General features: G+C 42.3%; 2 protein-coding genes across 2 annotated transcripts; both read right to left on the reverse strand.

Annotated features, from left to right (window-relative positions):
- Positions 1–95: 95 nt before the first annotated feature.
- On the reverse strand, positions 96–27,653 carry LOC133530774 (uncharacterized). The gene is made up of 4 exons (XM_061868844.1): positions 27,596–27,653; positions 17,025–17,131; positions 6,266–7,129; positions 96–1,535 (listed from the first exon to the last, which is right to left on the reverse strand). Exons 1-3 carry the CDS (start codon positions 27,644–27,646, stop codon positions 6,874–6,876), a joined length of 414 nt encoding a protein of 137 aa, XP_061724828.1. The 5' UTR covers positions 27,647–27,653; the 3' UTR covers positions 96–1,535; positions 6,266–6,873.
- LOC133530781 (collagen alpha-1(I) chain-like) lies at positions 3,649–6,555 on the reverse strand. Its single transcript, XM_061868849.1, has 3 exons — positions 6,550–6,555; positions 6,266–6,499; positions 3,649–5,454 (listed from the first exon to the last, which is right to left on the reverse strand). Exons 1-3 carry the CDS (start codon positions 6,553–6,555, stop codon positions 3,649–3,651), a joined length of 2,046 nt encoding a protein of 681 aa, XP_061724833.1.
- Position 27,654: the final 1 nt, after the last annotated feature.

Genomic DNA, 27,654 nt, shown 5'->3' on the forward strand with positions numbered 1-27,654 from the left:
ACATATTGAATTTATAGAAATATAAATATTTCTTGACAAAAACACTACGAATATAATAGGATTAGGAATTACGAATGCGAAAAGAGAAAAACAGATGATACAATATTATGTTTAATACAACATAGATATCGATTTCTTAAAAATAAATCTTATACCAAAGTATTATTTCTTTTCCGCTTGAGAGGCTGGATGTATTTGTATAATATAAGTTGTCACAAAACGTACAGTCGGCATCAAAAGTAGCGGATCAAATAACGTTACATAAGCATCTACCATTCTGTAACAGCTTAACAAAAACTGATGTCTTTAATATAGAACGACTGAGACTGTAAAAGACATACTTTGGAACGCGAATTTTAGAAATGTATCTATATTTGGAAAAGTTATCTGAGATGTCAGATACTTTTGGCGCGTTGTTTCATCCGCTGCTATTGATGCTGACTGTACGACTTTTTAAATGTATACGTCGTATACTCTAGAATTGATTCGGCGGCACTATTATCATCCATTACCTTTAACACGCCTATATCTCGTAACACTAAACTTTTCGCTCTTAGAGTATACAATAGTATTTTATGCAACAGTTGTATAAGAAGGGTCAAAAAAGGCGAGTGGCGTGAGTTACAATGTGAGTTGATATTTTTGACCCCCACATTGCTAGGCTTAAGAAATGCTTGGCCGATATCCTTGTCTCATAGTTGAATTTGACCCACTTCCCGGTTTCCAATGAAGTTGAAAATTTGCATACATATGTAAGTCGAGTGGTAATGCAATATTATGGTACTATCGAGCTGCTCTGATGATGGAGACAGGAGGTGGCCATAGGAACTCTGTGATATAACAACGTGACCTAATTATGTTTGGTGTTTTTAAAATTGCCTCGATGAGTATTAATTGTATAATACACTTGCTACTAAATGTAAGTACTATCTCGGACGATCGATGTTCAAAATGACATTGATATGAGAGTTTTTAATTGTTTGGTTGAGTTAAATGTAATGCCCGTGTTACAATTGTTATTATTATTATTTATTGATATTATTGACTATGCCATTGAGTTTCCTTAAACGAACTTGCTCATACCCCGGAGTTAACGGAATGCAATAGAAACACCACCATGACCTTGATGCATCAACGCGGTGTTTAGAGAGTCCACCGCGAAATTTCGTGTTTCGGGGTAGGCCCTCAGTTTGTGCTAGTAGCGCCCTCTACGCAAAAAAAACATAATACTACCTATTGCTGTCTTCTCTGTTTGTCGCGAGGTGCTCGGTTTTCGGGTTATCATTTTCCTCTACGAGTTTTGGTCTTACGTAAAGCTTTATATTCTTTTTTTCTAAGAGTTTTCTGCTGATTACTTTAATTTTGTTCAGCTGTGCCGGGAACTCGGTGTTGGGTTGGATTAGTTGTTTCGCATCGGCCGTAGATTTTAGTATTTCGGTTGTATGTCGTGTATATGTGGAAGCGCCGGCACCGGGGCGAGTCCGAACACGGCTCCGCTTGACGACTCGTGGGGCGGGGCCTCGATCGTCGCTCGACTGGAAATTAGAAAAAAAAAAAGATGTTAAACAGAGACGGTGCAAAGACATTGCCTAATTTTGGGTTCGAATTCTTTGTTCACAGAGGTTAAAATAATGTAATGCTTGAACGAAAACGACACCATGTTTTCATAAACAACATAATTAATAAATAATAATAATAAATATTATAGGGACATTGTTACACAAATTGACTAAGTCCTACGGTAAGCCAAGAAGGCTTGTGTTGTGGGTACTCAGACAACGATATATATAATATACAAATACTTAAATACATAGAAAACATCCATGACTCAGGAACAAATATCTGTGCTCATCACACAAATGCATGCTCTTAGTGGGATTCGAACCCGGGACCATCGGCTTCATAGGCAGGGTCACTACCCACTAGGCCAGACCGGTCGTCAAAAATCGAATTGACCGAAGCGTAAGCGAAGGTCTCCGTTTTGACTCAGGCATTTTACTTTCGTATGTCCGGATGTTTTCCTCTACAGGTCGCAATTTCCAACTGTTACTCATGAAATTTCTCAAAGCAGGTTCAGTAGCTACATATAATTTTACTGTCGTTTCGTTTTTTGGAAAATGTTCAAAATGGTGGAAATTGGCATAAAGGATTTAAGTGCCATGGCACTTAAGACCATTGTGAGTAGTAAGATTTTTACAAGCTTTTATTTAACTTGCCCTGTTAGTATGTATGGGACAAATCTTGCAAGTTAAATTTGACCCACTTCCCGGTTTCCGATGAAGCTGAAAATTTGTATACATGTGTACCTAAGTCGGGTGACAATGTAATATTATGGTACCATCGAGATGATCTGATGATGGAGACAGGAGATAGCCATAGGAACTCCGTGATAAAACAACGCAACCTAATTGTGTTTGGGGTTTTTAGAATTGTCTCGATGAGTATTAGTTGCCTGTGTGAAAAAAAGTACAGTCAGCGATAAAAGCTTGTACCAAAAATGAAATTTTTGCCAAAAACATTTCTTTTTACATATTGGAAGCTTATCGATCTTCTGGCGAGGTGTACAGCTACAGCTCATAGAGCCACATATTGGCGTGGATCATCATGCTCGCGTTGTTATTGTGTCTCTACCTGTTACACTAACATTCTTACGTCTTATTTATCAAACATCAGATAAAAAAACACTCTTTTTCTTCCTGCTTGTGAAAGAAAGGGAGAGTGTTATTTTTATTGGACAGATATTTTTATCTAATGTTTGAAAACAGAGCTTAGTAGATGAGATGGTCCATTATGGAAATGGCTCATGAATAAGGCTCGGAGAAACGACCGTCATTTTGAAAATATAACCCTGTTTCGTCCAGAGACTTTTTTATACCGATGTCAACGATGAAATATACCCCCACGACGACAATACACTGTGACTGTGAACTAATATTTTCGACTCATAAATGGGTCCTAAATTATGGTTATGTTTTCAAAATGACGGGCGTTTTTCGAGCCTTGCTTATGAATATGAATTCCTATCGTCAACCGGGGTGAATAGGAACGGCCGGGTTGAATACGAGACAAAACTTAAAATGTAATTTACCTGATAATTTGTTAAAAAATACCAACATAAATCGTATCATTCGATTGAAAATAATAGTAGATTTCGTATGATACAGTTTGTGTAAGTATTTATTGATATATTGTCAGGTAAATCACATTTTAAGTTTTATCCCTATTCACTCCAGCCTAAAAAAGCATGTCCGTTAAATATAATTTTCTCCAATATAAAATAAAAATAAATAAAATAAAATTTGTTTATTTCAGACAGAGTCCATAGAGTATTAATAATAATTACATAACACTTAAGCTACGAGTATGTTAGTATCGTATAGGCCAAAAAAAGTAATAAATAACAATAATAATAATTTAGTTTACAGTACATATGGGGCTACTTTATAGCACTAGTGCGAGAAGTAGCATATTACGTTACTGTGTCGAACATTTAAAGGGCCATATGTACTGTAAAACGTTGTACGATACATGTGCGAATAGGTAATTCGCAACTCGTGTCGATTTAAAAGCACTCCCTTCGGTCGTGTTTTAATTTATCGCCACTCGTTTCGAATTTCCTATTTTTCGCACTTGTATCGTAATGTACTATTAAGTATCTGCCCTGCGGCGCGCGAGGACGCGGCGGCGCCGGGGCCCGCGCCCCCGTGCGCGCCGCGCGGGCCCCGGCGACGTCCCTCGGGACGGTGTCGGGTCGCCGCGGCGCCGGGCCCTCCGCGCGCCGCGCGGGCCCCGGCGACACCCCTCGGGACGGTGTCGGGTCGCCGCGGCGCCGGGCCCTCCGCGCGCCGCGCGGGCCCCGGCGACACCCCTCGGGACGGTGTCGGGTCGCCGCGGCGCCGGGCCCTCCGCGCGCCGCGCGGGCCCCGGCGACACCCCTCGGGACGGTGTCGGGTCGCCGCGGCGCCGGGCCCTCCGCGCGCCGCGCGGGCCCCGGCGACACCCCGCGGGACGGTGTCGGGTCGCCGCGGCGCCGGGCCCGCCGCGCGCCGCGCGGGCCCCGGCGACACCCCTCGGGACGGGGTCGGGGCGCCGCGGCGCCGGGCCCTCCGCGCGCCGCGCGGGCCCCGGCGACACCCCTCGGGACGGTGTCGGGTCGCCGCGGCGCCGGGCCCTCCGCGCGCCGCGCGGGCCCCGGCGACACCCCTCGGGACGGTGTCGGGTCGCCGCGGCGCCGGGCCCGCCGCGCGCCGCGCGGGCCCCGGCGCCACCCCTCGGGACGGTGTCGGGTCGCCGCGGCGCCGGGCCCTCCGCGCGCCGCGCGGGCCCCGGCGACACCCCTCGGGACGGTGTCGGGGTCGCCGCGGCGCCGGGCCCCTCCGCGCGCCGCGCGGGCCCCGGCGACACCCCTCGGGACGGTGTCGGGTCGCCGCGGCGCCGGGCCCACCGCGCGCCGCGCGGGCCCCGGCGACACCCCTCGGGACGGTGTCGGGTCGCCGCGGCGCCGGGCCCTCCGCGCGCCGCGCGGGCCCCGGCGACACCCCTCGGGACGGTGTCGGGTCGCCGCGGCGCCGGGCCCTCCGCGCGCCGCGCGGGCCCCGGCGACACCCCTCGGGACGGTGTCGGGTCGCCGCGGCGCCGGGCCCTCCGCGCGCCGCGCGGGCCCCGGCGACACCCCTCGGGACGGGGTCGGGTCGCCGCGGCGCCGGGCCCTCCGCGCGCCGCGCGGGCCCCGGCGACACCCCTCGGGACGGTGTCGGGTCGCCGCGGCGCCGGGCCCTCCGCGCGCCGCGCGGGCCCCGGCGACACCCCTCGGGACGGTGTCGGGTCGCCGCGGCGCCGGGCCCTCCGCGCGCCGCGCGGGCCCCGGCGACACCCCTCGGGACGGTGTCGGGGCGCCGCGGCGCCGGGCCCTCCGCGCGCCGCGCGGGCCCCGGCGACACCCCTCGGGACGGGGGCGGGTCGCCGCGGCGCCGGGCCCTCCGCGCGCCGCGCGGGCCCCGGCGACACCCCTCGGGACGGTGTCGGGTCGCCGCGGCGCCGGGCCCTCCGCGCGCCGCGCGGGCCCCGGCGACACCCCGCGGGACGGTGTCGGGTCGCCGCGGCGCCGGGCCCTCCGCGCGCCGCGCGGGCCCCGGCGACACCCCTCGGGACGGTGTCGGGTCGCCGCGGCGCCGGGCCCGCCGCGCGCCGCGCGGGCCCCGGCGACACCCCTCGGGACGGTGTCGGGTCGCCGCGGCGCCGGGCCCTCCGCGCGCCGCGCGGGCCCCGGCGACACCCCTCGGGACGGTGTCGGGTCGCCGCGGCGCCGGGCCCTCCGCGCGCCGCGCGGGCCCCGGCGACACCCCTCGGGACGGTGTCGGGTCGCCGCGGCGCCGGGCCCTCCGCGCGCCGCGCGGGCCCCGGCGCCGCCGCGAGCGCATTGCTACATTGTACACGGAGGGCGTTGAAGGCTCGCTGCGTGTAATTGACCCGCAGGTTGCACGTGTATAAAGTTTGGCAGAAGGCTTTAAACAGAGTAATCTTTACTTCGATGCTAGATGTTTTTTAAAAACATGTATCCACTAAGAAAAACGCATACAGCCAATTAATATACTTAATGATTCACACTTGGTATAATTATGTATATACATATGTTTATTTGTATTAAGTATATATGTAAGTTTATCAATATATAGTTTATATTCATGTATAGTCTCGGTCACAAATTCATTTACTTTAAACTGCACCTACTTAATCTTTCTGGTTTAACCCATTGGTTGACTAGTAGAGAATGCCTTAAGGCATTAAGTCCGCCATTTGTACCTTCATGTATTGTGCAATAAAGATCAAATAAATAAATACAGTCGCGGGCCGCGTCTACACGACGCGGTCAACATCAGCTATACAAAAGATCTAAAATATAAATTTAAGTAGTCTTTGATTTTATTAAGCAATATTCGCACGATCATACACGACGGTCTTGTAAGAACGAGACATGTATGGTCGTATATCTTACTATCTCACTCTATCCTACAGCTTACAATGATGCCGACCGGGTCGTGTAGACGTGGCGCGCGGCCATATTAATTGGCTGCTTGCGTTTCCTATTGGATATATGTTTTAAAAAGTAAAAAACAATACAGTAATAACTTCCCGTCCGCTAAAATACGACAATAACGGTTTTAGTTTTTTTTATTTGAATTTGACCATAATGAAGAACATCCTGTACTATTTTTGCTACAATAAAGTAAATATTTCCAAGCACGTTGGAAAAAAAGAAGCTCACCTTATCGGGTACTCGAGCCGGGCCCTCGGCGAGCGCGGGCAGGTACAGACCGTGCGACTGCGACAGCGAGAACCACTCCGCGAGCTGCTCGCGCTCGCGCTCCGCCGCGCGCCGCGCGCTCGCGCGCATGCTCGCCGAGCGCCGCACGTCCACACCGCCCGCCGGGGGGCCGTCCACATCCTCGACGCTCAAACATTTCTCACCGTTGCCGAACGGTAGGTCGATCGACGTGCACTCGTTCGAAGGTCGGTAATCGATTGATTCGTCGGGCGGACTCGACTGACCGACATCGGGTCGATGGTCCGTCGAGATTTGACTGCGGGGCGTGAATTTACGTTTACGTCTATACTGTCTACGTCTGTCGGTACTATCTTGATTTGCTGAATGTTCTGGGTTTATATGTGTCGGCGCGGAGTCGATCGGCGGCGTCAGTCTCAACGGGTCTAATTCGGGCGAGTTCCTCGGGTCCACATCGGGCGAGCGTCGGTCAGATAAATTGAGGTTTTCGTGGTCGGAGAAGCATCGGTCGAGGTTTTCTCGGTCGGACAGGTGTCGGTCGAGATCTTCTTCGGATAAGCGCTGGTGTCTGTCGTCCAGGTCAGGCTGGGTCAGTAGTCCTGACCGTCGCGGTGTGAAGGCAGGTTGGGCAGGGTCTCGGTGCGCAGCGCGTCCAGACAAGCCCGGTAGTCGGGGTCCTCGCGGTCGGAGTCGTGCTCGTCGGCCCCGCGCAGCGGGTCGGCGTCGTGCTCGTCGGCCCCGCGCAGCGGGTAGGCGTCGTGCTCGTCGGCCCCGCGCAGCGGGTCGGCGGCGGCGGCGGGCGGCTCGGCCTTCACGAGCGGCTCCGCGCCGTGCCACAGCTCCACCCTGGACCGTGATCATATTTACGATAAACACCTCAAAGTACTAAATATTCGTTTGTAATCGATCGAGTGCAGTGAAGTCTTAGCGTGCCTTTCGACCGGACATGTGCTGTGCTCGCTATGCTATGTTTTCATACATTTAAAACGCAGCTGCACATCTCCGGTCGAAAGGCACCCTTACGCATTGCTTAAGACGAAAATGAACGATATTTCATACAAACGTAGTCCCCGTTTGCCTCTCCGGATAAGGAGGTAAGTGAGCGAGGGAATACCATTTTCCCCGATATGCTTGGAAATACTTAGAACGAATTAAATTATATTCGGTAAATATTTTAATTTGTTTTTTAACACTATTTTATTAGGTCGATCTGTATGTAACTAACTATGTAATGGAATCTAAGGTAACTAATTTGTAATAGGCAGAGCGCCGGGGTGGAGGGGTTGAATCACTTAACACAGTATACAGGTTAACAGATGTATTGTCTCTCAGCTTGTCCACTCGAATCCCCTAATACTTACAATTCTATCATTATATATAATTATACTACGTGACAGAAGAGGAAATCCCTTATCGAGTGGAGGCGCAAGATCTATATTAAATGTGCTGATCACTCAATATGCACTGACGTGCCGATATGAGTGTCTGCCTATCGCACCTCCCCTGAAAAGGTAGGGGTTCCCTCCCCTGAAAAGAACACTATTGGTAATACAACTTTACTCTATTCTTATGTACTAAATAATCTGTATTATTTTTAATTACCTTTAAATTGGAACCTATTATGTCTTTTATTTTATAGGGTCCTAAATATAGGTCATTTAATTTATTGTAACATTCATTCTTAATTAATACTAAATCACCTTTCTTAAAATTAACAACGTTAGCCTTACAATCGTATTTAGATTTTCTTTGAATTTTACTTAGAATTAGATTGTTCCTAGCATCAGCATGTGCTTTTTGTAACCTAAATTTTAATTCTAATGGATAGTGATCGTAGACATATAGTGGTTCTACTCTATTTACAAGATTACATGGTACATTACAAGATTTCCCAAACACTAACTCGTAAGGCGAATATTTCGTACTTGTATTTACTGAGGTGTTGTACGCAAAACACCAGTACTGAACCCATGAACTCCAGTTTGTGGTGAAATTCCTAGTTTGTATTCTTAGGTAACTGCCAAGATGTTTATGCCAATTCTCTAATGAACCTATACTTTCATGGTGGTATGGTGTCGAGTTAATTTTCTCAACTTTCAATAATTTACAAACCTCCCTTAATGTGGAATTAATGAATTCAGTACCACAATCTGTTGCTAGAGTTTTGGGAATTCCATATCTTAAAACAAAATTTTCAACAAATGCCCTTGCTACTGTCTGAGCATCCTTACTTTCCAATGGATATGCCTCTACATATTTGGTCAATTCACATTGTAAAGTTAGGATATACTTATATCCTTCATTATCTACATCCAATGGCCCTACAATATCTAAATATACTTTTTCAAAAGATGTTGTAGCTGTGGTGGTTATAACCATATTATCTCGCGTGTTCCTGGTGCAAAATTTTTGCTTTTGACAATCCTTGCATCGTTTAACATAGTCATCTATATCCTTACGCATGTTTTGCCAATAGTACTTTTTCTGAATACTGTTTATCATTCTTGTACTACCAGCGTGTCCACTAGTGGGTAATAAATGATAGTCATTAAGTATAACCCGAATCATTTCCCTATCGGTAACTCTTGTTTTCCCTTGTATTACACATAACCTTGGTAATTCGTCTTGTCCCGCGCGAAAGACTTTTGTTAATAACATCATATATTTTTTATTTTGCTCACTTTTAACTATTATTAACTCTGCTATATTTAAACTTTTGCACAGTATAACCAAGTCTCGTAACGATACGTCTAAGCGTGCCTTCGTTAATAGAGAATCTTGGTTTATGCAAATTGCAGAGTTCACATAAACAACATTGTCAGACCCGGTCTGATTTAATTCCTTAGCGCATCCCGACATTTTCTCAAATTCTTTATATGAGCAAATTTTCAATTCTGTATCTCCCTTCGACCCTTTTATGATATCTACCACCCTCGGTTGACCAGGCTCTAAAGACGTAGTACCTGAGTCCTGTATCGCTTGTGAAACGTTCGATGAGTGAGTCATTGAACGAGTAACTACTCCAACGAATGCTGAGTTCAAAGATTTCAACTCGTCCGATGTAATGACGATTCTCGACAAGGCATCTGCCGTAACATTTTCTGAACCCTTAATATATTCAACCTCGAAATCATACTCCTCTAAAGCCAACCTAAACTTCGTCAAGCGACTACTAGGATCCGTCATACTAAATAGATGTACTAGAGGTTTATGGTCCGTTAAAATTTTAAATTTCCTGCCATACAAATAAGGCCGAAAATGCTTAATTGACCATACAATACTTAACAGTTCTTTATGGATCGTAGGATAGTTAAGTTCCGCCTTATTCAACTGCCTACTCGCGAAAGCTACTGGTTTATTATTCCCATTCGACAATACTGCCCCTATAGCTACACCTGACGCATCCGTTTGAAGACGAAAAACATTATCGCTTGACAAATCTGGATAGTCTAAAACTGGGGGAGAAGACAGCAAAACCTTTAGCCTCTGAAACGCCGTCTCACATTCTACTGACCAATCAAATTCAACGCCCTTTTTAACCAATCGATTTAAGGGATATACTACTTCTCCGAAATTCTTTATGAATCTTCTATAAAAATTAGCAAAAGCTACGAACCGCCGAACCTCGTCCGCATTTTTAGGCACTGGAAACTTCTTCAACACTTCTATCTTACTAGTATCGGGCAAGACCCCGCTAGGTGTTATTACATGCCCTAAGTAATTTAATTCCGTTTTTAGAAAAACACACTTACACGGGTTAAGCTTCAAATTGACTTCCCTAAACCTCTCAAAAACTTTTATTAAGTTAGCGTTATGCTCATGAAAATTCTTCCCGAACACAATTACGTCATCCAAATACAAAAAACAAGCGTCCTGAGTTAACCCTGATAACGCTACAGCCATAAGCCTGGAAAATGCGCTAGGGCTACTTCGCAACCCCATTGGGAGCCTTTTAAGCAAATACTGTTTATCTGCAGTAAAAGCCGTAAACTTCCTACAACCTGGTGACAGCCTCATTTGATAATACCCAGAGCTTAAATCCAAATGTGAAAAATATACACAACCCGACAATGAGTCCAATATCTCTTGCATATTTGGCAAAGGAAATTTCTCATCGACTAATTTCTTATTCAACAGTCTATAATCAATGACAATACGCCATTTTTTCTCACCACTGCTATCTAACTTCTTTGGCAAAAGCAATAGAGGGGAAGACCATTCACTTACACCCTCTTCGATTATATCCTCATCCAACAATTTCTTAATTTGTTTCTCTACTTCCTTTTTCTGTGCAAATGGAATCCTGTACGGTTTAACATACACAGGACAAGCATCATTCTGTAATTTAATCTCATAATCGAATAAATTAGAAACTGTCAACTTATCACCCGGCATATGAAAAATATCTGCATACTTCGCACAAACTCTTTCGAGCGTACGACTACTTCCGTCATCGAGGTAAGACCTAAGTTTCAATAACCCAAAGAGTTCCTTGACCCTGTCTACTGTCTTTGATGGTTGAGAGTCAAAAGAACAAACAAAATAATCCTCCAACCTACCAAGCCTTGGACAGTAATTACCCAACTCTACTCCACTCTCTCGTGTGTTCAAAAACCGGACTGGAATTCTCCCATCCTCCGAAAACACCACTGCGCCCGCTACGAAAACCCCTGGGGTAACTTCTTGCGGAACAACAACATATTCCCCTTGTACATCCGTCGAAATCCATTTAACCATCTCACACCTGCTAGGAATAACTATCGAACTCGCCGCTCCTAAGCCCAATTTACACGACAATCTATTCCCCAACACATGTTGCAACCTCAAAACTCGCTCCCCGTAGTCTATACTACACTTATACTTAATCAAAAAATCCTCTCCTAAAATACCATTGCCCTTACATCTAAGACCTACAAATACATGAAACCTATGACAAAATTTATAACCTTCCACCAATAGTTCCAACTCTACATACCCTACCGAAACCAAATTCCCACATACTCCTCTTATCCTTATCCTATCCGGAACTATCTGAACCCCAAAACTTTCAATGCAACTATATTTTATTATTGACACATTAGCCCCTGTATCTACTAATAAAGATAATTTCGTATCTAAACAATTTACAACTACGTGATTATTACCCCCATACGATAATATTTCTACACATTCGTCGTTAGTCACGAAAAAACTCCGACTCGCTACTTTGCTCAGCTGAGTCACGTACTAACTCGTCTACATGTGATGACTCTATGACATTGACATTGCGTACTTCTGACTTAGCAAAATTGCCCGATCCACGCTTACTCGGGAAATTTATCCGTCCTCGACCTTGCTGAGTCGCATTGCGATTATAACTGAGGTGCGCAGAACTAAACGGTCGTTGACTGTAACGCTGTCTGTTATTATTACCAAAACCATTTCTATTTTGATTGTAAGGCCGCCTTGAGAAATGAAAACAATTTGTTGCCGGTCTTTGAACTACTTCCGATTCATCTACCGCAATAGTTATTGCTTCCCTAATCGACTCAACAGCCCGCGCTGCTAAAATAGTACCTATCCTGTCACTATTTAATCCTTCCGCAAAACGCCTAATAGCAGTTTTCTCATTTATCGGCCGAAGGATATCGTGCGCTGCCGAATTTCCATCGGCTTGAGTCAAAGTCAGGTTAGCAAACAGCTGTTCTATCTCATTTCCAAAATCCTCTATACTCCTATTTCCTTGCCTACACCTCTGCAACTGCGAAAGGATAGCTGTATACGACTTTTTAGGCAACAAATACTTTCTAATATCGCCAATCAAATCCGAAACGGTCGCGTAGTCACTTTTAATTTTTAACTTAGCTTTAGTCGACAACCGCGTCTTAACAACGAAATTTATCAGAACGCCCTGATCTTTCTCCTTTAACGTACCGCTATAAAATTGTAACCCATCAATCAATTGGTTTATTTGATTTTCATCCACGTCCACCACAGGCAAAAGCGAAAGAGCCGTCTTTAAATCAAAATCGGCCATCTCGGATTCCGTGTCCGACTTAACTAGCCTTTGAATTTCCAAAAATAAACATTCGAAGTCGTCTGCTGTTTTTAAAGCCACATCGAGATCCCCAGCTGCAACTTCTTTTTTACCTATATCCTCAACTAACAAATCAAATTTACATTTAACATCTTTTGCTAACAATAACTTATTCCTACCTTGCACAGTCTGCCGTTTGTCCTTACCTAACTTAACTATACTATCCCTAATAACACGTAATTCTTCTAACAAACTGACAAGGTTAGCCATAAAACACAAATAAAATAAACCAAATAAGTATATCAAATTACACTACACAAAAAAAAACCTTTAACACACCTATCTAAACATTTTCGCCCCGAATAGCCCGCCGCGCCGCTCGTCGCTCCCAGCCGCTGTACAGCTGTCCCTTTACTCGTTCGTAGACCCGGGACAAAGCGTAGCGTAAGCGTCCTGTCACGGTCGCCATGTAATAGGCAGAGCGCCGGGGTGGAGGGGTTGAATCACTTAACACAGTATACAGGTTAACAGATGTATTGTCTCTCAGCTTGTCCACTCGAATCCCCTAATACTTACAATTCTATCATTATATATAATTATACTACGTGACAGAAGAGGAAATCCCTTATCGAGTGGAGGCGCAAGATCTATATTAAATGTGCTGATCTATATTAACCACCTTCCAAGGATCGTAGCGTCATGGAAATTGACAGCTGTTTGTAGTTCTGATGACAATACAACAATATGGTACTGTCGAACTGTTCTGATGATGGAGCCGGAGGATATGAACTGGAACTTCATAATGGAACATCATATCATAGCTGTGTTTGGATTTGTTAGAAAAGTCTTGTAACAAACTTTGACAACGATTAGGTTTCAAGGTTTGATGATGAAGCCGGAAGATAGGCACTGGCATTCCATGATGGAATATCGTATCATGAGCGTGTTTTCTAGTGTTTTTTAAACTATAAATTTATTATATCAAGTAGAAACACTACCATATAAATTAAATAAATGTCATATACTAAGAAAAAGTGACAAAGACCTCCAGTGCCCCGGGCTGGAATCGAACCGGCGTCCTCCTGCTATCGCGGCAGGTGCACTCGGCCCCCGGGGTCGCAGCGGCAGAGGTCGAACCCAAGCAGCCAATTATTACAGCCGCGCGCCGCGTCTACACGACCCGGTCGGCATCATTTCAAGCTGTGACGTGTCTCGTTTTTACAAGACCGTCGTGTATGATCGTGCGAATACTGCTTAATAAAATCAAAGACTACGTAACTTTTATATTTTTTAAGAATCTCGTGCGTGCACAGCACAGCTACAGCTTATATTGTACAATTATTGAATGAGCGAATATTGAATGGTATTGAATGGCAGAAAGTTGTGCATTTAACTTTTTTTAAATAATTAATGAGGGAAATTGTTTTTGATGTGAAGGTTCAATTTTTGAGTGCTGGTTGATGATTATTTTAGCTTATTTTTTCCCATGTTTGGAGATAAGCACTATATATGCCTCGACAGGAACAGCAATTTGTAGATTCGTCTTCTTTGTCGGAATCGAAATCGAAACTCATCCGCGAATTGCCTTTCCCGGCCTCTGCAATAATGTACTAGTTCACCACACCAACTGGTATAGGCCCTCTTGATTGTTCAAAAACTAATGAGAAAGGTGCATTTTATCCACATGTGGGGCAAAGTAATCATTGTAATCAAATGCAAATTTTGAGTCGTTTCCTTATGTTAGCTGGTAGAATTGACTTTTAAATGATGCTTTAGAATTATATATTTTTTTATTGCGTTCATTTGGATTTGATTTTGTTTGATTTTTCTGGTATTTCGTAGTTAGTATTTTCTTCGCATTGATGTGGTGAAAAAATTTGTTTCACTCGGAGGCAAAGTTTGGCTGACCCTCGTGCCTTGAAACCCTCACAATGCTCAAGATTACACTTCTCGAACCACTCACTACCCTCGTGATACAATTTTGGAATCTTTCGCTTGTTCGGGTATCAATATTAGCACGAGCGGTTAAACAACAACTTTGCCCCCTTGTAAAACAAATAACTATTATTGCACCAAAAATAATACATTTTACATGTAAAACTACAAAAAATACCGGTCTAGTGCAAGTTCGTTTACCTCACGCACCGAGGGTTCTGAACAAACTTTCATTTTTCTCATATAACTATAATTACGAAAGACTTTTGACAAAAAGTATACTATTAGAATAGTTGTGTACAGCGCCATCTATGGGCAAATTGGCTAACTAATTTGTGCGAACTGTATGTATGTTGTTTATGTTCAGTTGAAGCTCTTTCAAATGATACCCCACTTGATCTAGTCACTAGACTCTTTATATTGGGCATTTTCCATAATTAACATAAATAAAATAAAATACCTACACTTCAAATATGTCTGGGTTAGCGTTGTTCATTACTATTCCAAATTTCAAATCGATAGCTTAAGTACTTCTCGAGATATTTAGCGATGTGGCAGACGGACGGACGGACAGAGTCGCACCATAAGGGTTCCTTTTGTAGCTTTTTGGCACGGAACCCTAAAGAAGAAAATAGGACTAGATGACGACAGGCAGTCTTATTGCGAAGTCTAAAAAGCGATCTCTTCCAGACAATTTTATCATCATAATTGAAAACATTTTGCCATAATTTGATGTATAAAATACCACAGCTATGCCCCTTCATTTTTATTCCAATGTTTAATTGTTATGAGCTTATAAGAATTAGGAGCATTTAAAAATATGTATGGTGTTAGCGACGTGCTCAAAATGGGTTTTTTCTCTTTATTTTAATTTTGTTTAATATGGTGGTACTCTCATAATTTGTACAATGTTAGTTTTAAGCTGAAATTTGAAGGTAGGAAGGATATATATACGTGTAACGCAGCGACAAGGTTCCAATGGTTTTGTTTTTTGACCACGCGTCAGTCGGCTTGTCTATCCGCGCGCGACACACGTTCATATCGCTCTCATATAAAATTCACGTGGTGTCTGTAACTTTGTGAAATTAAACTGTTTTTCGTAACCCGTATTTCGAGCTTTTATTGTGGAACACCTACAGCGTCAACATATGGAATGGAATTTGTTTCTCGCTCCTAATTCTTAAAATACCGGGGTGAATAGGGATGGCTGGGGTGAATAGTGACATAACTGAAATAGGCATCCCTATTCACCTCGGTAGACGGTAATAAAAAAAACCGGTCAATTGCGAGTTTGTTTTACTCGCCCACCGAGGGTTCCGTACTAACTTTGAATTATCTTTTTTAACTATAAAGGTGAAAACTTTTAATCAGATGTATCTATACTAAGCATAATTGTGTACAGCGCCATCTATCGGCAAATTCTATGACTAATTGCACTATGTAATGCACGTATGTTGGTTTTTCGTGGATAATTCTCTGTCATGTGAACCGATTTCAAAAATTGTTCTTTTATTAAAGGTGTCTTTAATATAATCTCATAGCAATTTCCAGTGTAATAAACACACTTATAGTTGGTTAAATTGCAAACTGATTTCGGAAATGATTTTAGTATCCTATGTCCACCTCTCGTCTCCATCATCAGATCAGCTCGATGGTACCATAATATTGCATTGTCACCCGACTTACATAATTATGTATGCAAATTTTCAGCTCAATCGGAAACCGGGAAGTGGATCAAATTTAACTTGCAAGATTTGATTACAAACAGACAACGGTCAGGTGAAAGTAAATAAAAGCTTGTAATAAAAGTTTTCTTCCTGTGAAATAACCATACTAGCGTCCAGTAGAACTGACACAAGAGAACATCATGTTCTCGTTTGATTGTATTATTTTAGTTTTGGACACTTAGAGACCTTATACAGCTCTAAGATTTTATTTTATTTTAAATTTTATTTTATTTTAAATTTCATTTTATTTTAATACCTATTTTAATGATTTGGACACTTAGAGACCTGTACATCTCTAAGTCAATTTAAATTTATAATTTAGTTTTATAGGTAGGCACTCCTTATGAATAATATGTAGTCGCGTTTATGTGGCGCTATGCCGTCTTTAATGTAACTTACAAGCACAAATGTTGTATCTCACAATTTTTTTTATTATATTTATATTAATACAACCCGGCAGCTTGAACATGTCATGCTCGCTTAAAAGTCTTTACTTACGGTGGCGTCGTTGATCGGGTCGCCACTTTCCCGAATGAAGGTTGAGGGAGGCGATGGCTGAGATACACGTCATACTCGTGAACGGGTGCTGTTTGTGGAGACCGGTCTGTTTAAGCTTACGCGGGGTACAGGTTATGTTAAAGTATGTAACTTTACTTTTGAGTGACATTAACGTGAGACACTTCATTCGGTTCTTGTCTGTTTTAATTTTTTTGTCTTTTAATTATTTATATAAGAATTCAAGCCTTGGCGACCCTCTACATCTCTAAGGATAATTTAATATATATTTTTATATTTTATCTCTGACACTTAGAGACTTATACATCTCTAAAGAATTTTAGTATTTTATGGTTTTATTTTTTTATCATAGTTTTTTTTGTGTAATTTGACATTTAGAGACAGTATACATCTCTAATAAAGTATTTATTATTTCATAGATTCGATATTTGTAATTGTTTTTTTTTTTTAATTTATTGTTTGTAAAAATGGACATGTAAAAGTGCCCCTGTGGCCTATTTGCTGAATAAATGTTTGATATTTGATATTTGACTTGTAAAATACTGACCCGTTGTGGTCGACGTGCCGGACGACGTCCTGCGCCGCGAGCAGCTCCTCGGCGCGCAGCCCCCCCAGCCCCCGCAGCACGCCCGCCAGCACCGCGCGCGTCTGCTCCTGCCGCCACACACCGCTACATTCATTATTTATAACAACAAGTGCGAGTCGGACTCGCGCACGAAGGGTTCCGTGCCATTATCTATAAAAACGGCAAAAAAAAAACATGCATGGGAGCCCCCTAAACATTTATTGTATTTTGTTTTTAAATATTTGTTGTTAAGGGCCTACTAAAGCCGTGAATACCGGTTCGTAAGCCACGCCCGATAGCTTCCTCACTCCCCGCTAGCACGCACACATGGAAGCGCTCCGCGGAGTCCGCGGCGCACGTGAAGGTGAAAGCTCCATCTAGCGTTACAAAAGTTAACTACGATTATACGCGGTCGGCCAGAAACTGAATTCTTAGAAAATAAAAAAGATGGCGTTATTACTTGCTACTAAAAAATAAAAAATTATATTGTTGTAAATTGTAATAAATCTGAGACTACAATATAGCCAATTTTTATTGTTGATTTTTGGAAGATGTCAATAGTATAGATAATTGTAGGTATAACACTACCTATCTTTTTAAATTCGGTATCTTACATTGTTAGTTATCATATTTTATTTAGTAATATATTGTTGAGGCAGGAAATACAGGGTGCCGTTTTCCGACGACCAATTTTTCGGATGATAGTGAATCACAGTTGTCACCTACATATAAAAAAGAAAAAAGTAAGTATATGGTAACAACGAAAACTACAAAAAAGTGAAACTTTTAAACAATTACTCAAACAATCAGGGTAATTCTTAAATTGTGTCCAGAAAAATATTTTTCACATATTGTTACGTATAAAAAGCATTTTTTGATGCATATGGTCAAGCTTAATACCCTCAGGAAAGGTAAATAAAATGAGTACATAATCACGGTTGTCACAAAGTGTCCCTCAGCCGTGACGTTTCGGCATTTTGGCGGCCAACTCCACTATTTTGAATTATACAATATTTTAAATATAGCCTAGTTACTCCCATGACTACGACACATCGAATGACAGCTCATACGTTGAAATTCGTCAAACTAACGCTGTAGAGCGTGACAAAGAATCGGATACACATCATACATCCACATACACGCGGAAACCATTTTTCTGCTTCGGCAGTTGGGCAATAATAACAAATGAACGTAGCTAATACAATCCATTTCTAAAGAGTGAATATGCCTTTAAATTTAATCAAACGAATTGAGAATGTCACGACCACGTATCTATATGACACGAACGTGGATTCAATAGTCCGTGGCGGGGAGAGAATTTTGAGGCCACTGTCGTGACAATTTGAAACATGTTCGGTATTACCTAAAAATTACCTTTTTGCAAATATTAAATAATTAGCTCAATCTCGAATGTATTAGGTATATCTTATGTTACAAACAATAACGTGAAATGAGCACTGACTTTTAAAAACTCAAACATGGCGGTGACGCGTTAAGGTTGACCTTTTTTTTTAAATTAACACAAAAAAATAATTTTCGACAACATTTCTCCCTTCAGCCATTTGCAAATCTGACACCAACACAGTATTGCTGTTCTAAAAAAAAAAGCGTTAAAAAGGCTGCCAGACGTAAAGGTAACTTTCTACCGAGTACTGCATGTTTATGTTATCACGCGCGGCGGTGACACGAAAACTGATCACAAGATGTATGTTATTAAAATTGTTATAAAGTCGTTATATATCCATACAATTTTTAAACCGTATTGTGGAATAGGTGTAAGTGTTAACATTTGATATAAAATTCTTAAAAAACACTTTCAAAGAAAAATAAAATATCATAAAATCCGAGGAAGTCACACTACACGTTCCGTGACATTTAGAACTTCTTAATATGTTTCTAATAAATGCTCTTAGGATATTAGGTTGACATAAAACTAGAGGTAAATTACTAAGGATATTGATATTTAGTTTACTTATTTTCTTAAAAATATATGCTATTCTTACAGGTAACACAAAATTGACGTATGTATTTATGATTGTTATTTTGACTGTTTTTAATTTAAGTTAATTTGTATTGTATTTTCGTTTGTTTGTGATGTAATTATGGGTCTTTCACCTGAAATAAACGATTTCATAATATCGTTCCCGTGGCTTTGGTTCACTGTGATTTTCATTCCCGTGTGTTTTGATATAAAATGTATTCTTCATGGGCATGTACAATGTAAAATCATATGTCAAGTAAATGATTATTTACTTTCATGGATTAAGTAAAAATTATCGTAATCATAACAGTCGATCAAAGACATACTTATTTCTTTTCCCCTGGTTCTCATTCAATGCCTTTGGACTGGGGTTTCAACTAAAATCAACGTTTGGTACTTCGTTCTATAGATCTTAAAAATAACATTAAGTTGCTAAGAGCGTTCTATGATTCAGTGTATTATTTTGGAAGTAATTGTTCCGAAATTCATTGTCATTATGTCATTCCTTGTCATTCCCTTATCGGTTTTTTTCATTCCCTCGTCGCTTTTACATTCTTTTTATCGATTTTATTATTCCCCTGATAGGTAAGAAATTGACCAAAATGTATGCCTATTCGATTGATGGGCTTATATTGAAATTATATTTAATAATCTGATTTCAAAGAACGACCCTTCAATGCCCGCCATAAGCTAATTGGTTGGCTAATGGTTTCAAGAGCATGGACAAATAAAGTATTGACTAACATTATCAACACAGAATCGCGTTCCTCTGAAATGAAAAGTTTGATCGGGATATCCAAAATTGCACAACGCCGTCTATTAGGAACTACTTTAATTATCAGACAGTTAGACAAGAGGTTGAAGCACCGAACCAAGTGTAATGAACTGATACTGCTGTTAAATGGTGGTATCTGCTATAGCAGTTGCCTAAACTTACAGGAAAGACATTGTTAGTAAGCGATTTTGCTAAGTATAAAACTTTAATCGTCTTTGTCAAGACTAAGATATATTATTAAGGTAAAAAAGTATAATTTTAAAATCTGAAAAAAAAAAATTAAAAACAGTGTAAGTTCTAAGATATACATTATCAAAAACCATCCTGTATATGTTAACATTTATAGTATTTTTCAAACTTGATGGGTAGGGTGACAGGTGTTATCTCTATATAATTATTAACCTAAAAACGCCAAATCTCGCAAAATCGTATTGAAACGACAGCTGTCAGCGTACCCATATAAAAAAACTATAGATAGCACCACACACGAGCTGAATTTTCTTTTTTTTTTAATACTACGTCGGTGGCAAACAAGCATACGGCCCGCCTGATGGTAAGCAGTCTCCGAAGCCTATGTACGCCTAGAGGAGTTACATGCGCGTTGCCGACCCTAAACTCGCCCCCCCCCCCCCCCCCCCCCCTCGTTGAGCTCTGGCAACCTTACTCACCGGCAGGAACACAACACTATGAGTAGGGTCTAGTGTTATTTGGCTGCGGTTTTCTGTACTGGCTGTGCCCTACCACACAAAGCGTGATGAAATTCACAATGCCCATACCTCTCTTATCACAATGCCCATCTCTCTCTTTGAATGGCAATTTTAAGAAAGGGACGATTCGGTACGTTTTTCTTATTGCTCCTTGTCAAGTAAAATCAAACTGAAAAGCATAGTTACTTTACTCTTTGCTGAAAAGTCATATTAGTCATTGACGTTTTGACAGTATCCTGTTAAATAAATTATGTGAATTGTTCTTAAGGCATGCGGATTACAAATCAGAGGTCGCTGGTTCAAACCCCGGCCCGTGCAAACGAGTTTTTTTTTTTCTAATAAACATGTTGATTTTTTCGTTTTTTTTTTATATAATAAGTATATTTGTTTTACATAAAGATTACCTAGGCTATAGAAAAATTGGTATGAATAAAATAAAATAATTCGTGTCATTAAAATATGTTTTTAATACACATATTTAAAAGAATAACTTTATTTCTGTATAAGACAGACAAGATTTACTTTTACAATAAAATAGAAAATAAGCAATAAAGATATTATATAGTAACAAAAAAAGAAAACAAAAAGTTACGATTAGATTCGATGGGTCTATAGATGTCTCGCATTTTTTCTTTGGTGTCTACACGACCACACAGCTACCGATACATTACAGATGCTGTCGAAACTTCCTTACCCGTTGTAATTGTTCAAAGAGTATTTGACTTTGACGTAGCTAAGCAAACACGCACACATGCGTAACGTATAGGCCTGTAAAGATAGCTCCATTCGTAGTAGACCTCGGATTCCGTTACTAGTTAATAGAGCTACGACTCAACGTTTATTGGATATGTCGATTTTACGTAATTTGAAGCGCTGCGCGATTTGACATAGGTCTTACCTCTTTGAGGCACCACGGCCATCTAACATTACTGGCATAAAGGACGCATATATGACTTTGACGCATGACAAAAAGAGAAGTCGAACTGCGTAAAATGGGCGTTTTCTGTTGAATTCATAAAATCAAAAACGAGAATAAATCCGTTTGTATAAGATAATAAGTTAATATTTAGTTGAATGATGTTTAAGACGAGATGAAAACCTTTACTTTAAAGTGGATTATGCTGGATGAAGATGTGTTTTCTAGTTGCACTGAGGTAAACACTAAAAATGTAGATGTAACTTTGGATTTATATTCTATCGAGAAAATTTTAAGCCTTTTTGTTTCGACTAGTATCATACCTCTTATCATATAGTCAAGATACATATATCCGAAAATCACGTCTGTTTGTTTCCGGGGCTAGCCCCTGCCACGCTTCAAAGATCCCGTTATTTTTCGATGCAGGGCCTTAAAGCGGCAACAGAAATACATCATCTGTGAAAATTTCAACTGTTTTACTCTCACGGTTCACGAGATACAGCCTGGTGACAGACGGACAGACGGACGGAAGCACGGACAGTGGAGTCTCAGGAATAGGGTCCCATTTTACCCTTCGCGTACGGAACCCTAAAAATCATAAATCGGGCCGATACACCTAGAGTCAAAGATAATTGAGTGTAATAGAGATGTAGTCTAAGAAAAGCTGGCGGCGCTGTACCGCGCCACATGTTTTGCGGTCAGTGAATTGTCAAACGTCAACTTTTGACAATCAGAGTGACCGCAAAATGTATGGAGCTGTACAGCGCCATCTCGTTTATCTGTTAAATTCGAAGCATTAAATTGTCTTAGATTTTACGCATCTCACTCAATCCATATATCTTTGCTAGAGTCTAGAACATATATTATAATTTAACACGTTCATGGTGCCCATACAAAATGATATGACAAAAACACAAGTCCAACTGTGCTTATTCCACTTTGAAGTTGTGAACCCGTAGTGGAAACATGGACTCCTGAAAATAAAAACCGGCCAAGTGCGAGTCGGACTCGCGCACCGAAGGTTCCGTACATACCTGTAGGTATATAAGTAAAAGAATCACGACAATCAAGTCATATCAATTATTAAAAATATTTTTATTATATGATGTAACTAAAAATTTACGGTTTTCGCAATTTTTCCTTTATCTGTGCCATAAGACGTTGCTTCGCACCAAATTTCAAGATTCTGAGTTCACGAGAAGTACCCTGTAGGTTTTGATTCCCTTGCGGGTGTCGAAAATTTGCGGTAATTTGCGGCATAAACGGCTGTATCTTTTGATTGCGTTGGCTTAGAAGTTTGTTTTTTCATAGCTCCAAGGGACAGTAGACCTGAGTATTTGATATAAATTCCAGCTTGATACCTTCACGCGTTCCTGAGAAAAAGGGTCTTGACCAGGGCCCGGACAACCCTTTCCGCGATAAAAGCCTTTCAATGGGCGTCCCATAAACATGGCTAACACATTGAAAGACTGTCCAGTTTGAACTGCAAGCCCATTTATTTGACTAGCCCTTACCGAAAAACTTAGCAAAAAATAAAGCTAGCCCTTTGCAATTGCTTACTGCTATCCTATATGCCTTGCAATCCCTTAATAAGGGTTACCCTTATAATTAAGCGCTTTTTATAAAGCTTTCCCTTTAGTAATGTCGTAGTTGAGCGTTGCGTGAAAGAGGCAGAATTAGTATATATCTACGCTAGTGTATGAAAAGGAAAGAAAATACGTTCCTAGGGAAGGGTTTTTTAAATAATTTTGTTCGCTTACCATCTACTATATACTAGTACGACTACAATTACTAGTATAGTAGCCGTTGCCGTGCATCGTATTAGCTGAGTGATGAGTCCGATTGCACTTACGAAACTAGGCGACTTTTTAAACTTAATTGTACCTACTGGCTGACAAGTGTGAACTGATTAAAATAAAATAAGGTCTACAAGTCATATATATTTAATTAAATATGACTTTTCTCTAAAGTTTAACAGAATAGTACACAAGTAAGTCCGACTCACGCTTGACTGCATATTTCTAATAGGTAGTAGCAACGGCGTAAACAACAATAATAACAATTAGGGTCACTTCTGTTCGAGTAAGAAAACTCGGAAACTGTTTAAAAGATACCGGTTAAAACCGGTTTATTTCGGTTTTACTCCGAAATTTCAGAAGAACGCGAACATTTTAAGAACTTTATTGTAACCTTAATAAACCGTTTAATTGGGGGAGCGATGAGACGGCCGTGTGCCGCATAGGGCATAGCATTCTCTCGTTTCGTGCCGATTTGGTGTCCGAGCTCGAATCAAGTTAATAACATTACTATTTTATACAAGTGGTTATTTTTTTAAAGTATGTTTACGTAAAAATTAAAATTTGATAAACTAAACCATATAACTTAAATAAAAAAACAAGTAAAAACTCATTTCCCTCCTACCTAAAATAGCTTGGCATTGAGTAGGTTATTAAAAAAACTACTATTTGTGAATAAGTGCATTTTAATAAAGAAGTGCATAATTTATATTATATTAGCACACAGCAAGCTCAGTTACAGTAAAATTATCCTAGAGAGAACGCAGATTTTAATTTTATCACATGAACAACTTCATTTTCCGTCTGAAAAATTGTGACTTATACCAAGTCTAAACGCAAAATTGTTTAAGAATAGGTATTTTCTTTTTCACCGCCTTAGATCCTCAGCACACGGAGCGTAAGCGTCGCGTAAACGTATCGTAAAAACGTTACGAGTACGAGACGCGTAAGCGTAATCGTTTAATAAGTGGAATCAGCGTCAGATGTCTTCGGCGGATGTATTAACGATCTTACTTTCTCGTCAGATGAAGAAGATTTTTTATTGTTTGATAAGGCTGAAGTTTTGTTTTTTGCGCCCATATTACGCTACGTCTGTCGTAATGACGACAGAAAAGACTTGTTTGAAGTTGTTCGCGCTCGCAGCGCTCTCGTTCTACGCGCGTATTACGATACGCTTACGCGTTTCTTACGCTTACGCTCCGTATGCTGAGAGCCTAAGTATCTGTAAAACGTCAATGAAGAATGTTTCGCGCTCATGGTTTAAGTACGGCAAAATAAATTTTTCTTCATCGGAAATCCACTTTGTCACGGTTAAGTACTCATAGGTATATGGTCATAAGAGGGCCATTGCCAGGGCTAAATACGATTTCGTCGACAGAATTGGTGAGAAACTAGCGAGCTACCCCACTGGGAGTCGCGCGTTCTGGTCGCTTGCCAAAGCTGCCGAGGGAAATTTTTGTCAGTCGTCCTTACCACCACTGCGAAAAGCTGATGGTCATCTGGCCCACAGTGCAAAGGAGAAAGCCAATCTTCTTGGTTTGCTACTATTTTTGCCTCAAACTCGACCCTAACCGACGACGGTTGCGCCGTCCCGCCCACCATCCCACGGTGCGTATATTCCATGCCAGAGATCTCATTCACGCAGAGGGATATTCGGCGGGAGTTGCTATCGCTGACGCTCATAAGTCGAGCGGGCCAGACGGCATACCAGCGATTGTGCTTAAGCAATGTGCTCCTGAGTTGTGTCCCGTGATGGCGCGCCTTTTCACACTCTCTAGCAAGAAACGGCATGTTCCATCTTCGTGGAAGACGGCCCTTGTGCACCCTGTGCTTAAAAAGGGCGACAGATCGGACCCATCGAGTTACAGGCCTATCGCTCTTACCTTTCTTCTCTCAAAGGTCATGGTGCGTATAATTAACGCAAAGCTACTGAGATACCTAGAAAAACACGACCTGATCAGCGACCGCCAGTATGGTTTCCGTCACGGTCGCTCGACTGGTGATCTTCTATTGTATCTCACACACCGCTGGGCTTCGGCCATTGAGAGTCAAGGTGAGGCATTGGCAGTTAGCCTAGATATAGCGAAGGCATTCGATAGGGTCTGGCGTAGGGGTCTCCTATCGAAGTTACCATCTTATGGACTGCTGCAGGGACTATGCAAATGGATCGCTAGCTTTTTTTTCCAGCAGACGCATACGAGCCGTAGTAGACGGAAGCTACTCCGATAGCATGGACATTAACGCTGGCGTTCCGCAAGGTTCTGTGCTATCCCCAACGCTGTTTTTGCTGCACATCAATGACATATGTTGTCTAACGACGACATTCATTGCTATGCACTGCAGACGACAGTACTGGGGATGCCTATTACACAGGCCTTGCCAACATCCCTCGTTCTGTGGTGCTGGAGAGTCGTGAAAAGCTTGTGTCGGACATTGAAAGCACTCTATCCAGTTTCGGTGTGGGGTTGGGACAATCTAGTCCGATTTAACAACGATTTGGTGGGTACCAAGACACAAGTTTGCGCGTTTACCGCTAAGAAAACCCCGTTTACTGTGGTCCCACAGTTCCAAGGCTCAGTCCTTACCATGTCAGGGAGTATTGGGATCCTCGGTGTCGACATTTGATGTCCAATTCCGTAGCCACCTGGAAGGAAAGGCTGCGCTGGCATCCAAAAAACTCGGTGTGCTCAATAAAGCGAGACGATACTTTACAACTGCTGCTATATAAATTGCAGTCCCCATATGGAGTATTGCTGTCACCTTTGGGCAGGAGTACCTGCATGTTAGCTTGGACCATTCGACTCAGTCCAAAGGCGCGCTGTACGTACGAATCGTCGACGATCCCAAACTCAGAGGCGGTACTGAACCTTTAAGTCTAAGGAGAGACTTTGCCTCCTTGTGTGTGTTCTACCAATGGCCGCTTTCTATCACCGCACCGCTCGCTCGCAAGGAGTTCATCCTCACACCCTAGAACCTAATTGGTCGCGTACTGTGCGGTTTAAGAAGAATTTCCTGCCGCGAACGCTTCGGCTGTGAAATGAGCTTCCTGCTGAGGTTTTCCCGAGGGGCTACAGTATGGGGTTCTTCAAAAAGGAGTGTACAGGTTTTTAAAGGGCCGGCAACGCGCATCTAATACCGCTGGAGTTGCAGGCGTCCATAGGCTACGTGGCTGCTTAACATTAGGCGGACCGTTTGTGTGTTTGTCGCTGCCATAGTATTAAAAAAACAATACATATATAATGAATAAGCACATATTTATAAGCACATAATGAATAAATACATAAATATCAAAATAAACACAAATAACTTTAGAGGACAAAAAACGTTCTACGAAAAAAACAATAAATCGGTACGAAACTAGAGATCGGCCCGTAAATAAAGACACCGCGCATGGAATAAACTGGATTTTATTGTTCTTAACCGGTTAATCTGACAATAACTTTATGAAAATGTTCTCTAAATAACCGGTTTAAAAATAACGGTTTTTCGAACCAAACTGAAATTTTAAGGTTTCGCGCCAAGTACATGATAATGGTTTGTAAATTTAACCGGTTTCGGAGCCTTGCGAGTAAGTATATTATTTGCAACGGGAGCTAATGATAACATTGGCACGTGTCTAAGACTGAAGAAAATAGCGCCGTGACGATGCGCTCGATCCGCGCAAAGCAACATACAATCACAACTCTTTGCCATTGAAAATTGAACCGTATTTAATCTACAGCGGCTTCGATCATTCGGAAGCGCGCGAACATCAAAGAACACCGCCGCCAACAACGATCGCTTACTATTGGATTTACAGTAATGTGTGCATTATGAACAAGGTATATGATTTAAATTAGCACGCTTATATGCTGAAAGGGAAGCCCTTTATAAGGCTAACCCTTATAAGCGATATGCAAGGTATTGGTGAGCGGATGATAAGGGTTTTGTAAGGGTATTAGGATACCGATACCTCAAAAGGGTTAGCTTTAATATAAGGGCTTTAAAAGCAAAATGAAAGGGTTTCGCCGGGCAAAGGGTATGGTGAGTTAAGCCTTATACAAAACCCTTACAAAACCCCTTATAAGGGATAGCGGGCCGGTCCCTGGTCTTGACAGACAGACAGACGGACGGACGGACAACAAAGTGATCCTATAAGCGTTCCGTTTTTTCCTTTCGAGGTACGGAACCCTAAAAAGCGTAATGACCCCACATTGGGGACACCCGGACAGGGTATGTTTTATCGCGTAAAATAAGAGTAAAACTTTAAAAAATCTAAGACGCGTCCAGGTCTGACAAAGCACCGTTCACATGCCATTTGCAGGTATAGCTAAAATCTTTGATGCGTATTCAAAAGGCAACCATTTTGTGACCACGAGCGGTCAACATGTGTACTCACATAGGTGGCGTGGAGCGGCGCCCGCAGCAGGAAGTGCGGCCGGTGCGCCATCCGCACCG

The sequence above is a fragment of the Cydia pomonella genome, chromosome 23 (genome assembly GCF_033807575.1).
Source record: "Cydia pomonella isolate Wapato2018A chromosome 23, ilCydPomo1, whole genome shotgun sequence".
In the NCBI taxonomy this organism is placed as follows: Eukaryota; Metazoa; Arthropoda; class Insecta; order Lepidoptera; family Tortricidae; genus Cydia; species Cydia pomonella.